Source organism: Sinohyriopsis cumingii, chromosome 3, assembly GCF_028554795.1.
Source record: "Sinohyriopsis cumingii isolate HCF-2022 chromosome 3, ASM2855479v2, whole genome shotgun sequence".
Lineage (NCBI taxonomy): Eukaryota > Metazoa > Mollusca > Bivalvia > Unionida > Unionidae > Sinohyriopsis > Sinohyriopsis cumingii.
Genome location: NC_142963.1, coordinates 25,500,219 through 25,515,829, shown reverse-complemented (window position 1 = coordinate 25,515,829; position 15,611 = coordinate 25,500,219). Strand labels below are relative to the sequence as shown.

The 15,611-nt window shown below is 35.9% G+C and overlaps 1 protein-coding gene across 1 annotated transcript in view; it reads right to left on the bottom strand.

The window, feature by feature from the left end:
- Nucleotides 1–2,818: 2,818 nt before the first annotated feature.
- LOC149802566 (non-selective voltage-gated ion channel VDAC2-like) overlaps nt 2,819–15,611 on the bottom strand; it is a 31,523-nt gene continuing 18,730 nt past the window's right edge. Inside the window, exons 6-9 of the mRNA XM_089951835.1 lie at nt 14,960–15,076; nt 11,913–12,063; nt 11,351–11,408; nt 2,819–3,777 (exon numbers count right to left, since the gene is read on the bottom strand). Of these exons, the coding sequence (XP_089807961.1) occupies nt 3,686–3,777; nt 11,351–11,408; nt 11,913–12,063; nt 14,960–15,076 (418 nt within the window). The 3' untranslated portion in view covers nt 2,819–3,685. The remainder of the gene's footprint in view (nt 3,778–11,350; nt 11,409–11,912; nt 12,064–14,959; nt 15,077–15,611) is intronic.

The following is a 15,611-nucleotide window of genomic DNA, read 5'->3' as shown; positions in this document are numbered from 1 at the left end:
AGTGAGAAAAAAAAGGGATCTAAGATGGCTGCCATGACCATCATGTCTGAGATTTGATCAGCACCATATTTTATCAAGGAACACCAAACCAATCTTTTAGCTTTGTTCAGTCTTGTATGGTACAGCAGCAACACAAGTAGGCTATTTAATGTGGAGGCCATTGTAGTTAAGTGCCTTCTTCAAGAAGCCAGCAAGGGCTGAATAATGGTATAATTCAAACTTGTACCCCTTTCGACTGCCCCTGACAAGGTTTTCCAACCTAAATGCCTTACCTAAAGTACAAGCCATCCAAAAAGCTTCAATCATGTCCATGACAAAGAACAAATGCAGTTGTGTAGAAACCATTTCTCTTCATTAATTACAGCAACTTCTGTCCTTTTGGCCCCCAAATCAATAGGCTTCTTCCTTACCTTAGGTCTGTTTGGTCCACGACTGATGTAGAAACCATAAAATTTTTATTAGCAGAGATGCCCATTGCCAACCAGGGTAATTGGAACAAAACGGTAAAAATGTGACTCGCCACAGCAAATAAAAATTCCAAGTGGAAGCAAGAACAATGATAAAATCATTTAAACACATTACAAAAGATGTCTATGTGCGGTTATATCACATTATTGATAGTGCACAGCTGTGTATTCTTTTACTTGTCCTTCGAACTGCTACAGCTTTTTTCATCTTTGCTAAAAGATACTTTTCCAAAATTGTTTCCACATGGCAAAGGTCAGATCCGTTTATCACACTGCATGGCTACTTTCTCAGCTTTCAATTTTTTGCAGTTTTGTATCTTTAAAACAGTAAGGACATTTTTTCTTTAAAATGATGAATTTTATTAAATTGGTTTCCATATAGCCTTTAGAATGGGCTTAAAATCACTGTCCAACATTTTAAAGTCTAGGCACACACAAAAGGTTTATAAAAACACTGCCGATTATAGTTTGCAAGTAAACACAAATGATGCAAAATCTAATCCGAAACCCACTCTGCTGAACACAGTATATCATGAAGAAAACAGTCAAGCAAAATAAGTGTTCCAAATAATGGTGCAAAACTGATTAGATGATATGAATTACCGGAAAAAGCTGGAAATGAATAAAACAAATTGTTCTCATTATAATGACATGTTGTATGCTGGAAACTGGTCTTGTGTTGCAAATTACCATAAAGACTGGAAAGGACTGAACAGTGTTTCCCTTTATTCACGTTTGTGCATCAGGGACACGCACTGGACAAACTGACAGAAAGGATTTGCATAATGTGATGAGGATTTATTTAATATTCAATGCTTTGGATGATGGATGGCATCGTCTTTACTTTGAGCATCGGCACTGACTGGTTCACTTATTTGTATGCTCCCTGTGTTGCGCTCCGCTATTCATGTAGCATAGTGCAATGCAGTGAGCATACAAAATTGGGAACCAAACAAGCATAGGCAATGTTAGGACAGTAACTTCCCCATGTCTCACGAGCTCTCCATAGAGCTCAGCAAGATGTTGTCCCAGATGCTTGTTGCACTAGAAAGTGATCTCCAGATTAAAATAGCATGCACAAAGAATCATTAGCAAAGAAAGTGAAAGAAGCAGAACACAAAAGTGTAACTGAGGATCTAACTTTAATGAAAAATGGAAAATATAATTCCTTCGACTGCAATACGGCACATCCATTAGGATTACCAGCCTGACTGTTGATCTCATGATTGAAAAAAATGCAAAAGTGAATAATCCTTTTGTGACAGGGTTTAAGAAATTTAAAAAATCTGCCCTCGTTTGCCACAAGGATACTGGAGAACACATTATAAAACAAGACATTCTTTCACGACAAAAAAATCAGTAAACCTGCAGAGACAAATGCGTTATATGGATCACAAAATCAGGGGGTCATTGCAGATTTTGTTGGTTTTTAACTTTGCTGCAATAAAAAAGATCTTAAAAGTCAAGTGTAACTTATTTGAAAGAAGATGAAACATTAGCCTCTTTGATTTTTGGATAAATGTGTTCTAGGATGAAGTACAATGAATCTGATGATAGTACACATTGTATGACAGGCAGTAAATTAACTCCATTTGGTTAAAAAGATTTGGCTTTTTGTATTGGCTTAAATGTAATGTATTGGTCTATAATATTGCTACAAAAGAAAAATGAACAACTAAAATTATTCTTTAAATGGACAATGCATTTGTTTGTTAATTGTTCATGTTGGCTTATTTGTATGTTTATAGAGAAAGAATGTTGTACAAGTTGCAATATCCTATTTCAAGCTGAAAAAGTATGGGTGAGATGAAAATTTATCAGTACATTTTTGACCCCCAGAGTTTTTGTTTGACCCCCCATTTCCCCCCCCCCCCCCCCCTCAATTTTATTTCTCTGAGGGATATGCTGACTGAAAACACTTAAGTTGTCTTCCTGGAAACTGAAGATATGTTACAAATTGTCGGAAAAGACTTGAAAGGACCAAAAATACTCGTATATATGGCTTCAACTTCTGGCCATTTTTTCTTTCGGTTTCTAGTTTTATGAAAAATCATTTTGTATACGGTGGCATGATTCGTGAACAGGCTCGGCAACTCAGGACATTCCCACCAAATTCTGTATGATGGGCATCTCTGTATTGGTCCCGTTACATGGCCTTTGACCTTGTAACCCAGAAATTGAAAGGCTTCTACCTTATCTCAAGCCATGCACACTGTATAGCAAGTGATGATGGTTGAGAATGGCAGTTGCTGTGCTGATAGGAACAGATGGCTAGAAGGACAACATTACATTATGCGCTTTTACTTGTGACGGGTGTATATATATATATATATAAAACACACACAAATCAATACCAATAAACAATTAATTTTTATTATCAATTCTCTTCAGTGAATTTGGATTTATTATATACATAGACATTTAAAAGTACTTTCAGTTCTATACCCATGAATTTCCTATTACATGGGGAAAATGGTTAAGGCGTCCCTCAAACTGTGCCAATATCGGTGCTCTATAATGAACTTTGCATATTCAATAACAGAAAGGTCCAACTGTGAACAATCTAAAACATGATCAATGAACTTTTCTTTTTTCACTGTAAATATAAGTTTCATCTGCATACTGTTTCATCAATCTTTCAAAGCATACATGCTACCAAAAAAATTAAAGGTTGTCAGGCTCTTAATTCTTCAGTCTAAATGATAAAACAATGTTAAAATCTATAAGCCAAATCTTTAATAAAGGATCTAGCAGGAAAAGAATACAAGTACAAAAACTGACAGCTTATGATGCAGACCTTAGCCACAGTAACAAAAGTATTTTTTAATATAAAAAAACTGGTTAGCACAGGTACACACAAAAGTTTGATTTATTATTACTGACAAAGAGAATTCCAGCTAAATAAATATTCTGAAAATATTTTACTGCTGAAAATATAAATCTGTGCTTCAAATATATATATATATATATATATATTTGTTTTCAAAACAAGGAATATTAAGCAATAAAGTAATGGTCAATAAGCAGAGGTTAAAGTGAAATAACCACACAGACTTTGCACCAGGTTCATCCAGTCCCAAGAATTTAGTGTTCATTGAAAGTATATCTGTCTGGTCCAGCCTTTGCATACACTACAACATAAAGTGTGAAAATGATCTACATCCTTTTATATGAAACAGCAAACTTCAGCAACATGTAAAAGCTTGGCAGGAGGGATGTTAAGCTTCAAACTCCAAGCCCAGACCCAGCTTGTGACCTCCCTGGTTGATGTTCTTTCCTTCTATCAAGGAAGACAGAGTTAGTTTTACTCCTGCAAATGAAATTAAAATTATTAATGGCTGAAAATACATCAGACAATAGTCTTTAACCTAAAAGTACCAAGACATTACAAAGAATTTCATTTTTCTGCTTCTGATTTACCATGCATTAGGGTGAAATGATTCATTAATACACCGACACTTTTGCCATTTCAATACACATATCAATAGACAAGGCAAAAAATCATTACAAAGTGATACTTACCATATTAAAGCTACATAAATCTTCTAATTATTAGTTGTTTGCCTTTTCATTATTAAATTAGAAGCTCATTAAGCTTAACTAGAGCTGTATTTTTTTGTATACACTGGAGTACAGCACAAAGGATTCAGTCATTAGTTGTCTGTTACCTCACCAGGAACTGTTTTGGAAAAGAGTTTCCATGTACAAGGAATTGCATTTCTTGTTTTCTAAGTAAATAATACCATAATTTTGAAAATTTAATAAAGAGGCCCCGAGTGGCCTGAAGCGCTCTCCATTACAGATCACTGTCATCTCACCTCTGTCTGCGTGGGTTTGAGTCTCGGATTCAGCCAATGTGGGTATGTGAGAAAGCTTGCCAGTAGCTTCTCGTGGGTCGGTGGTTCTTTCCGGGGTTTTCCTGGGATCTTCCTCCACCATTAATACTGGCCACCATGTACAGCCTATCGTGTGCTGAAAAATGGTGCTAAATCCTACTACTACTACAACAATTTAATAAAAGACATCCAATGATTTTTTGAATAAAAGAACCGTTTTCATAAAGCTTTTAATGTAAAAGACAATTCTTTTCTTTGTGTGGGGCTACTCTAGTGGTATGGGTTTGGAACTAGTGATAAAACTTGATCTTTCATACAATGTAGAACAAACAGCAGGTTGACAAAGACAAGTCCAGCAGCCGATCAAATGAAGTAGATGCAAAAGACTGAATTAGAGTGACCTAAAGGTCATGGGCTTGGAACTATTTTGTTATTCTCTCTGTAAGAGAATAGAGTTAGAAAAGTGGACAAATCCAGGTGTTTGCAGTCTGATTTATACATCTGAGGAATACCGGAAATGCATCAATAATGTTTGTTTAAAATGGCATTATCCAACCATTGGAATTTCTTCTAAAGATGACATGATTTCAGCTACCAAGGCCATAGTTTCTCCTCCTGTGCCATACCATGGAACAACCACTGGTCATCTCAGACTGACTTAAGTCTTCCAATCTCCATGAATTTCATCATCGCAAAGATCACAATCATTAAGTATATAGTAATGTTTATTGGCACATGATATGTACACTCTGTCCATGGCTGATTCCCCAAGCATCAGACATCTAATTCATATCCTGGAACCTCGCATCATTCCATGAACACTTCGCACAGAAAGTTATCTCAAACCTATACGACCACACAAGACAAGAGTGAAAATACCACATCACAGGCAGAATCAGCAGCCAATTACTAGAGATGGGTGGGCTTGAGGGCTACAGTGTGTTAGATAACAATCACAGCTCAAGTCACTGGCAAGTAATGGTGCATGAACAGTTAAGTTCTTCTGAAGAGTCACACACTGGTAAAATTATAGGAGCAACACTATATTATGCCAGTAAGGAATGACAACTGGAAAAGACTAATTACTCCTCCCAGCCACAGATAATGCTGCCAACATGGAATTTGCTATTCAAAGGGCAAAGTTCACACCATGCACTACGAATCTAGCAACCCAGTGAGCATTTCAAGTTCATCACATTTGATGCCTTCTCTTTTTTCACTGACGTGCAACTATTACTACCTTTCTGAAATCCAAACAAAAGTTTGTTGTGGCTTTCAACACAGACTCATTCAACTGTCCAGATAAACTGGAATAGTTTTTATGATCAAAAGATTTTTAGAGCAGCAGCTGCCACTTTATCTACTCTATGAAGTAAGGAAATCAAGACAGACAGAGTCTGATTTAAACACTTTATTAGACGATGATATATCAAATGCTTAGGATTTGATCAAACTTGCTCAAACCAATGAAAACCATTACGACAATATTGTGTGATGAAGCAGCACCAACCATGTAAATGATTTTGCCTCTTGAGCATTGTATTATAAGAATGTGTCACTGCACTTGTGAAGTGAGTCAAGGTGGCAATCTCTCAGGACCAAGACAAAAGATACAACGACAAGGATATATAGCAGTTCCTATTACAAGGTTGTGCTCTAGACCCAATTCACGTTTCGGACTAGAGTAGATGATGCAACAAGAATCAAGTGTATGTTTCCATTGTCATGCAAACTGTAAAGATCCGTGACTTAATAAAAAATTACTTCTATATATCAGTGTGTTATCCACATGCAGCAGTTAAGTATAACAATATTACAGTCTCCTTACAAGATTGTAAGGATATATCAAATTACTTTTTGAAGCTGAACACACTTGTCCCCAAAGGTTATCCTAAATACACCACTGATTTTGGTGTATGCACCCACGTCACCTTCAAAGTTCTTATCAGATTCTCTCTCTCTCTCTAAAAAGACATACAAAAATGCCTACCTTCACTGTTTTAAGTTCACAGCTTCATACACATCAATATTACTTGATATTCAATATCAATCTTGCATTGATGAAATGACATTTTTTCTTTCATCCCAGTGAATTAATACTGAAATGTCAGTATAGAACAGTCAGCTTCAAATTAGCATAGGATAAGTATAGTATAATTTAGATTTTCATTTCAGTGTGAAACTACTTCAGGCAGAGCAGTCCGATAAGCTCGCAGAAGTACATATAATGTATACTGCCCCCAGTCATCCCACACTACCACAGCTTCCTGCAGTACCAGATGTTTCAAAAAGAGATAACACACCCAGCAGCAATTGTGAAAGCAACAGTTGATGAGCCTCCATTGAAAAATGCCACACTTGAGGATCTGTTTGAAGATGAACATGTGGTCAAGGGGGGAACATCAAAAACCTCATTCAGAGGGCTGATACTGAGACAACATGATACAGGAATGAAGCACCAATCAGACATATAGGTGAAGACTCAATGACATGGTAGGAATTCAACAAAGCATCATTCCCCTTGGCCTAAGTAGCCAAGTATTCAAGCAACATCAGTGCTTCCAAAAGGATCTTTTCTCATGCTGGAGATATTTTAACTGAACAAAGAGCCTCCCTAACTGGGGAGAATGTGGACACTTATTTTTATTTATAGAAGGACATGCAACAATGAAAGTTATGAAATTCAGTCAAACAGTCTTATGCAACAGGTATAACTATCCAATTCATTTTATTTCTGACAAGTAGTCTAACAATCTTGTGCAACTATCAAGTAGACCTATCCAATTCATTTTATTTATGCCTTTTACTGAGCCATACGATTTGTCAACTTATTCTAGAACAAAGTTTGTACTTCAGAAGATTTTTTCATGTGCTAGAAATCTTGTTTACATTGATGAGGGTATCATCTTCATTTGTTATAAACTTTTCTTTAATTCACTTATTTAATTCAAATACACAACAATTAATGTGAATTTGGTACTACAGTTAGGCACATGCATGTTAAGGATTGATATAGCAGATCTCAGGTTTGACACTGCATAAATAATTTTTAATTTTTGGGGGGTTATATGTTCCTTTTATGTGTTATTGTGTTGCAGTGTTATTGCAGAACTTGCAATATAGTCTCATGCATCTGTTGTGCAGAATCTTTAATTTCAGTTCATTTACACCTTTTACAGAGTCACAACAAATGTCAGATAGCATTAGAACACAGAGTTGATCATATAAGGTGATGCATTAATTTTCTAGCGAACGAGTTAACAGACCAGCAAACACTGAAAATAATGAAAATCAGGAAAATCACCATTAAAAATCAGGAGGTACAAGAGTAAGGTGTCTATATCATGATATATGTCTACTTTTGTTATTTCAATCCCTTGTAGATTACAGATTTGCATTTCTGCAACAGTACATCATTTATTTGTCCTTGGGTTCCAAATCTGCTATCAACAACAGCATTGAGGGTTGATGCTGACAGGCTGGCTCTACTTTTTTTCTTCAGACCATTGAGAATGCTCTCTCAGCATTGCTGTAACTGTGCAGTATTTAAAGTTGTTGTGGGGTTTAACTCCATTTTTCAGCACACGATAGGCTATGCATGGCAGCCAGTATTAATGGTGGAGGAAGAACCCAGGAAAACACCAAGAAGAACCACCGACCCACGAGAAGCTACTGGCAAGCTTTCCCACATACCCACATTGGCCGAATCCTAGAATCGAACCCACGCAGACATAGGCAAGATGGCAGTGATCCGTAACGGAGAGCGCTTTAGACCACTCAGGGCCCCAGTATTGAAAGTATTGATAGTATTACTCTCCTAGAGGTTGGAAACAACAGTTGGCCAGGTCCATCCCTTTTCTTTCCCTGAGAGCAACTCACTGATGATCTGCTCTTTCCATATTGAATTCTGCATCTAAATTGTACTTGTAGATTTGGTAAAGCTGTTAATTCCTTCCACTTGGCTGGAAAAAAGGCCAGGTCCTTAAATGATCCAACAGATTGTTTAGACATATCTGCAATGCTTGCACTGTTTATTAATGTCATCTAGACCACCACATCGTATTGAGAGATGCTGTGAGCAACATTTAGCAGAATGCATGATAGGCCCCACAAGTGAATGGACAAATGAAGGCAAACAGTTCCCAATTACTCCTATATTTTTGATCCCATTTTTTTTCTTGGCTGGTGAAAATTCACCAGTTACTTCTTTTTCTTCGCTTCCTGCAGAGAAACTTATCCATTATGTTGCTCTGATTTGCTGATGGAGTCGGATAAAGAGAACCACACTGTGAGACAATCTCTTTGTATTAGCAGACGAAAACCAGAAATCAAGCCAGATATGGTAAAGTACTAAGAAACAGGGAAATGGAAAATGATGTTTTTGGAAAGGAAAAAAAGCCATGAATTTCTCTCTCTCTATGCACAGTACATGGGAGTAGACAAGCTTGATCAGAATATAAGGACAAATCATTCCAAGAAGTCTATGCGGTGGTACCGAAAAGTAGAAGCAAAGTTGCGGGAGCAGTCATTGCACAATGCCTATGTCATTGATTGAACTATCATTGATCATAATCCTCCTAATAAAAGGAAACGGGATTGGGACTTGCGGTCATTTCATCTTGATGTTGCTCATGCACTTATTGGAACAGTCAGGTCCAAACGCCTTTTCAAGCATCCCAAAGTGAAAGCAACAACGACAGCAGACAGATTTGTGCAATGTATGCACCAAGAAACATCGCAATTATTTGGCAAGCCACACTGGTACATCAGTGAGGATAACCCTTACAAAAAGACCAAAACAACAGTGGCATGTAAGAAATGTAATGTTATCCTGTGCTGCAATACTCGCAACACTTGCTTCTGTGACTATCACACAAAAGTATACTTCTGGCAATGATAGTTGTGCCTGCACAGGTGTGCATGTACATGTAAATGATGTGTTTGCCAAAGAACTGCCTTGGATTTTTGCAAAATTAATCTGGTTCACAGTCAAAACATGTTTTATTTCATATTTATTTCCACTGAAATGAACACAAAACCTTGTATGCATCAGTTTTTAAATACCTGTAGAAATATCGTTAACACACCTTTGGGTTTACTTGAATTTTGAGATAACATCACATTTATTCAAGTCATGATTTGTAAGAACACCAAAATTGATCCAAAAAGACTACATATTACTCTTTGAACACTTTATTCAACATTTCAAAGAAGAGAGTGAAATTTACCTTTAAATTACGTGTTGATTTACCTGTATAATCATGTGTGAGGGTAAACTTGCGTATGAGAGTATTTTCAGAAACCTGAATTTGTCTTCTTTACAATGGTACCAAATATGTATTACTATCGCAAGAAATGATATTTATACAAGTCACTGAAAATGTTGCCTACATTTATGAAGATCTTGAAAGTTACTTAGTGTTGAATGGTAGTCTTTCCCTACTAGTTATTTAGTGGTGAAAGGGTTCAGAAGACAGTGAAAACGTATATGCCCAAGTTTTTCCTATCTAGGATAATCTGGCGGGAGACCATATCTGACTGTACATTAAAATTCACTTTGTATTGATTTACTCCGAAAAGAAAATATATATCAGGTGAATCAAAGAATATAAATTCTGTGTTACTATTCATTCAATTGCACGCATTCTTGTACCTGTAAAATGAATAGTAATAAAATATCCAGACAATACATTAATAAGGAGTTAATCCATGTTTACAAGTCCATAGATTGGTGCTAACAATTGCCGAATGAATAATCCAGACATGTACAGCTATAATGCTGGTGATTAAACCTATTAAAATTATATATCTAGTGTTTTAAAAGTTATTAATTTGTTTTATGGTGCATCGATTTTGTTAAAAAAGTGGACATGTATTTTTCGTGTAACATATTTTCGAGCTTTCAAAATGATGTCAGCTCCAGTTTTGATTACATGCGTGACCCACTCAATTCAAAGCTCAATTTCAGTCAAGGAGCATCAGCTACAATTCTCACTTTTAACTCTTTCTAGTTCCAATTATCTGATGTAATTCATAGCTTTAAAATAAAATGCCATCACTATTGTCAGCCAGTAGCCCTATCTGCTAACTGAATCATCTAAGATGAACGATGCTTGGATTGAGTCCTTTTGGATTGTCTAGGTAACCCGTATCTTAAACATGCATTTGAAAACCTTCGAGGCATGGTTCAAACTACGACAATATTTGTCCAGGACCCAATGTGACAATTAAACCTAGTGATGTCAAAGAGTGTTAATGACATCATCTTAAAGTGGAGCTATGCACGATATCCCATTACTTCATGTGGATTACAATAGTAGTGGAATTGCTAGCATTATGACAGAAAATCACACTGTCCTTCCAATGTCACTCAAAGTAAAATAAATGACTCAAAAGTAAAATTTTCAATCACTTTTCATTTTACAAGTAAAATCTATAAAATTCAATGATTTTCAAAGACACGTGAAATATCAATGACTTTCAAGGCCTTGAATTAAGGTGTTCATTTCTCAATGACTATCAATGACCTTTAATGATCATGCAAACCCTGTACAAGTATCTACTCAGGAGCAGTAGCGACAAGATTTTTAAGACAGCCACTGTGGAGGCCATACTGGATGTCCAAGTGGCACCATTTGAGGACCAATTGGTGTAAACTTTCATTACAATCCTCCAAGTAGTTTAGATGGAGTAGCAGTAACGAACTCGTTATAATGGATGGACAGACAGATCTCTCTTCTGGTCTCTGAGCCATATAGCTAAAATGTGGGGATCAAAATGCCATTGCCATTTTTTTTTATGTCTCACCTACTCCCAGAAAATCAAAACCAGTCTAATATTCACCAAAATGGACAACCGAAGTAACAGTTCTGCAGAATAGGTCAAATGGAGCTGAAGACAATTGGATGGATGCAATTCCCCACTCCCACCTACTCATAAATTGTGGAAATTTTAAAAACAAATTATATGAACTTAGATTTTTTTCTTCAAAAAAGGCAAAAAGTTATAACAAAGTTTTCTTCTGAAAATGAAAACGTTTGCACTCACCATCTCTGAGGTTTTGTGAATATCCAAATCCAATTTGACTAAGGTTGTTAACTTTTGCCTGCAAAAATAAAACATTCCAATAAAAAATTAAATTTACACATATGGACACACAGTATGAAACATTTACAACAGTAACAATTGCTTTTACACACACATATATATTAAGTCTGCATAAATGATGAAATTTATTTCTGTGGGTAATTATTTCTGAAAATAATTTTAACTGCATTTTTGTTTGTTCTTGGATATGTCTCTCATAGAGATGATATTCTACTGCCTTCATAGATGGATCTCATTTGTCTAGACTTGATTGTATAATTTGAAGTGATTATGCAATCCATGACATGTTTAACACATGAATGAAAGTAAATTCACAGGAATTATTCCACGCACAATAAGCAGCTTCCTTAAATACTTGTGAGGTAGGATATTTATTATTCAATGAACTGACTTAAGATAAAGGATAAACAAGTACAATCTACAACATTCATTTAAAACTGGTCACATTTTCCTCTAGTTTCAACATTTTTAAATCAAACCCACTTACAATACTTATACTTACACTTATGTTAGAATTCTTGTCCAAAGTGTATTTGCCACCTACAGCAAATCTTGTAGCATTACTTCCAGTCGTCCAGGACAGATTGACACCAGCTTCAATGTTGTCACTAACCTTCTGATGTATAGAGGCTTCAAATTCAGATGCATCATTACTAAAATAAAATATCCCATTTTGTAAAACCAGTTACAAATTTTAAGGGAAAAAACCCCCAAAACAAATAACACAACCCCACCCAACCAGCAAAGTGCAAAGATACACCAAGGAACCCAACCTGGGCTGGCACTGAACCTTCAACACTTACTGTTTACGAATCCAACTCATTACCAATGAGCTACCCAAGTTCCTGCATATGCAAGATATATAGAAATTCTTAATTTTCTCTGATCATTTATTACAAGTGTTTGCAGCTCATATAAAAACTTGTTTTGATGAGTACAAGTTGATATACTCAACAAGGATGTGTTTTATTGTCAGTGGACACTGGTATGGTATACATTCTTACAAAGGTTCAGCCAACCTGTTCTGACATGCATGTACAATGCTACCTAATCTCTGCTATTTGTTATTATTTGCATCATGCCACTCTTAATGATATACCAAATGTTCCAAAGCTAGTTTGTGAAGTTTCCATTCCTGTTAGAGTATGCAGAACATGTCAATGTATATAATATTTGAAGCTGGATTTTAGGCAAGACTACTGCTACCCCATGTATAGTGTAAGCATGGTCATGTATCCTATTAAATCATGTAGACTTTTTTTTGTCATTGCTAGTTGAACTATTTTACTTTACGCTAGTTCTCAGCTACAAGAACTAATTACAATGCAGGTTCATCTCATTAAAAACTGTAGTATTGTTTGTACAGTATGCACTATTAAGACACAATCCCAGATCTGCCAACCCCAACGAGAGTCAAGGGAGATTAAAAATTTTCAGGGAGATCTAAATTATTGCAAGGAGGATTTCATCAATTGTCGTTTATTCAACTGTACCTGATTTAACCGCTCTATCATTGTATCATAATTTTGCTAAAGATGATCATAATTTTAATGCTGGCACCCAAATTACAATTTACAGGATACACCTCTCCCTTGATAACTCACGCACAATGGGGTCCACAGACACTGACTGCACTATTAGCGAGGGCGCAAGTTACTGAGGGACATCCAAAAATTAAGGGGAAAAAAAATCCTCTTAAGAAACTTGTAAGGAGGGAGTTAGGTTACTGGGCTGTTTAATGACTGAATCCTCATTTTACCATCCTGTCGATATTGTTAATAACGCACTTTTTCTAATGAATTTGCTTGTTATTCTGTATAAATAACATTTATTTTCCAAATGTCCATGTGAAAGATTGTTCTAACTGGTTTCAACAACCATCACATGTATGCGGAAACGTGTATTACAGCACTGCTTGTTTGTTTTTTTGTTGATTAGTCTGGTTCCTGGAGTGGAATTTAATAGTATCCTGCCAAATCCAGAGTCGGACTGTTGATACATCACCAAACAAGATTCCTTTTTTCAAAAACTAGCGACATTTATTTCATGAGACAATTGCCTACGTCGAAAGTCAATTTTTGATTTGTTTAATTAGTACATTATTGATGTCGCGATTTCATTGGAAGTAATAGTGACACTTCTTATCATCTTTGAGTATATATAAGTCCCAGTTCAGTAATTTTCTGAAACTCACTTGCCTACAATGATCCATATCTGTGAAACCAAGCTCTTTATTTTACGAAGTATTCTTTAGCTTGGTTGCCGTGCTATCTCTGATCACAGTTATGAATGAGTCGGTTAATTTAAGGTAGTTTATGTTACATACACGATATTTTTAACAGTGTTCAACTGATCCATGAAGTGAGTTCGCTTGACATACGACCGGGGACGCTGGATTTTAAGTTTGTAGGATTTGCATGCCTTTTAACTTTTCTTTTAATCTACCTCCTTCATTTGATTCAAAAGACATAATTAATGTGATAATACAAAGGAGGCCAGCTTTTAATTTAGTGCAACAATACAACAAATATGTCTGCAAGCCAGTTATTAAAACACATCAGCACTTAATTAGGTTCTCAGAGAAACGCTTGCAGACAGCTGATACAGTAGATTGACACATTTTACGTCTAAATGCACACTGCAAATAAGATGACAACACTTAAGAGGAACTAAAAGATATAATTAAAACACAAATTTCACTTAACAAAAATTATTTGTATTTAGGTATTAATGTACTGCCTACACTTGGCCTGACATTTTCAATTATCAAAATTTCCTTGAATATCTTTAATTATGGTGTACTAAGAATGTTGTTTGGAAAGAAAATGTAACCACTTATATGACTTATTAAAAGCTGATAATTTCAAAATGCCGATTAAAATTTTGAGGTCCTTATCTACCATTTTCAACTATAAAACGAACAATATATCAATGTTTCAGTTACCAATTTTGATCGCAATTTGCTTAAAGTTTTAAGAAATAGGGATCATTTTTTAAAATATTTAATTTACTTTGTGACTGGAGATGTTGATGACAATCATCGTGCCCACCACTGGCAACAATGAAACATGAATTACAAAAACGCTTTATGCTTATCACTTCGAGTCAGGCATGGAAATTCCAACTATAAAAAGCTTGGAAAGAAGTTTTATATTTTATTTTATTTTACTTTCAACTTCATCCGAATCTTGCGTTTCTTTTAGACATTGTAGAAGAGATCACCAAACATGGATTGAATATTGCACACTTCTCAAAGAATGTCTGCACACTTCCGGTCTTACACACTGGGGAATTTTCAAAACGTTTCGTGTTAAACGAAAAGAATTTAGCCTGAATTTTTTGACGAAACATTTTTTCCAGAAGAAAAAATAATAATGTTAGAGTGCGGAAGGTGCAGTTGAATTCAGGGAGTCTCCAGCAAAAATCTGGAGGGTTGGCTTGTCTGTAATCCTTAAGAAAATACCCCTGTAGAAGACTCACTCATGTTTAATGCACACCAATTTTGAGCCCCCCATGAAAAGCATTATTCAATGGGAGCACTGTACTTACACACTAGTATGTAGTGTGAAATCCCCTTCAGCATATCCAAAGGCAAAGTTGTTCTTTGTCAACTTGGATTTGGAGGTGTCAAAAGACATTTGATAACCAGCCAGGAAGCCACTGTATCTGTAATATAGAAAAAGAACATGAACGTTTTATATTAGCAACTTGTATTAGACAAGTCTAAAAAAAATCAAACCCCACTGGTCAATTAAACTGTGTCTCACCTACAGCTGTGCAATGATCCATCCTCACTGCAGTGTTATAACTAGGATCACAAAAGCAGGGAACACGGTTTCCAGGTTATCCAATCTTTGAGAACACACATTTTTTCCAAAAAACAAATTAAACAACAGAAATATCAGAGGCACTGGTTAGGGTATAAAATGTAATTTCTTTTTTTTGGGGTGGGGGTGGATGGGTGGGGGGTCAGGGGTAGTTGGTGGTAGTTAAAGCTTTAACGTAATACATCCTGCCACTACTGCCTTGCTCATCTTTCCTGCGACAGTATTACCCTTGTCAAAGTTAAACATTTTTTCCATTTATTGGAAGTTCCAGAACATCTAGAACAAAAAGAACCATCTCAATTCCACAACAGATGACCAGGTGCAGTTTTAAGCATCATTTTTTCTTGGTCCCAGTCTATTTGTGCGACAAGTCA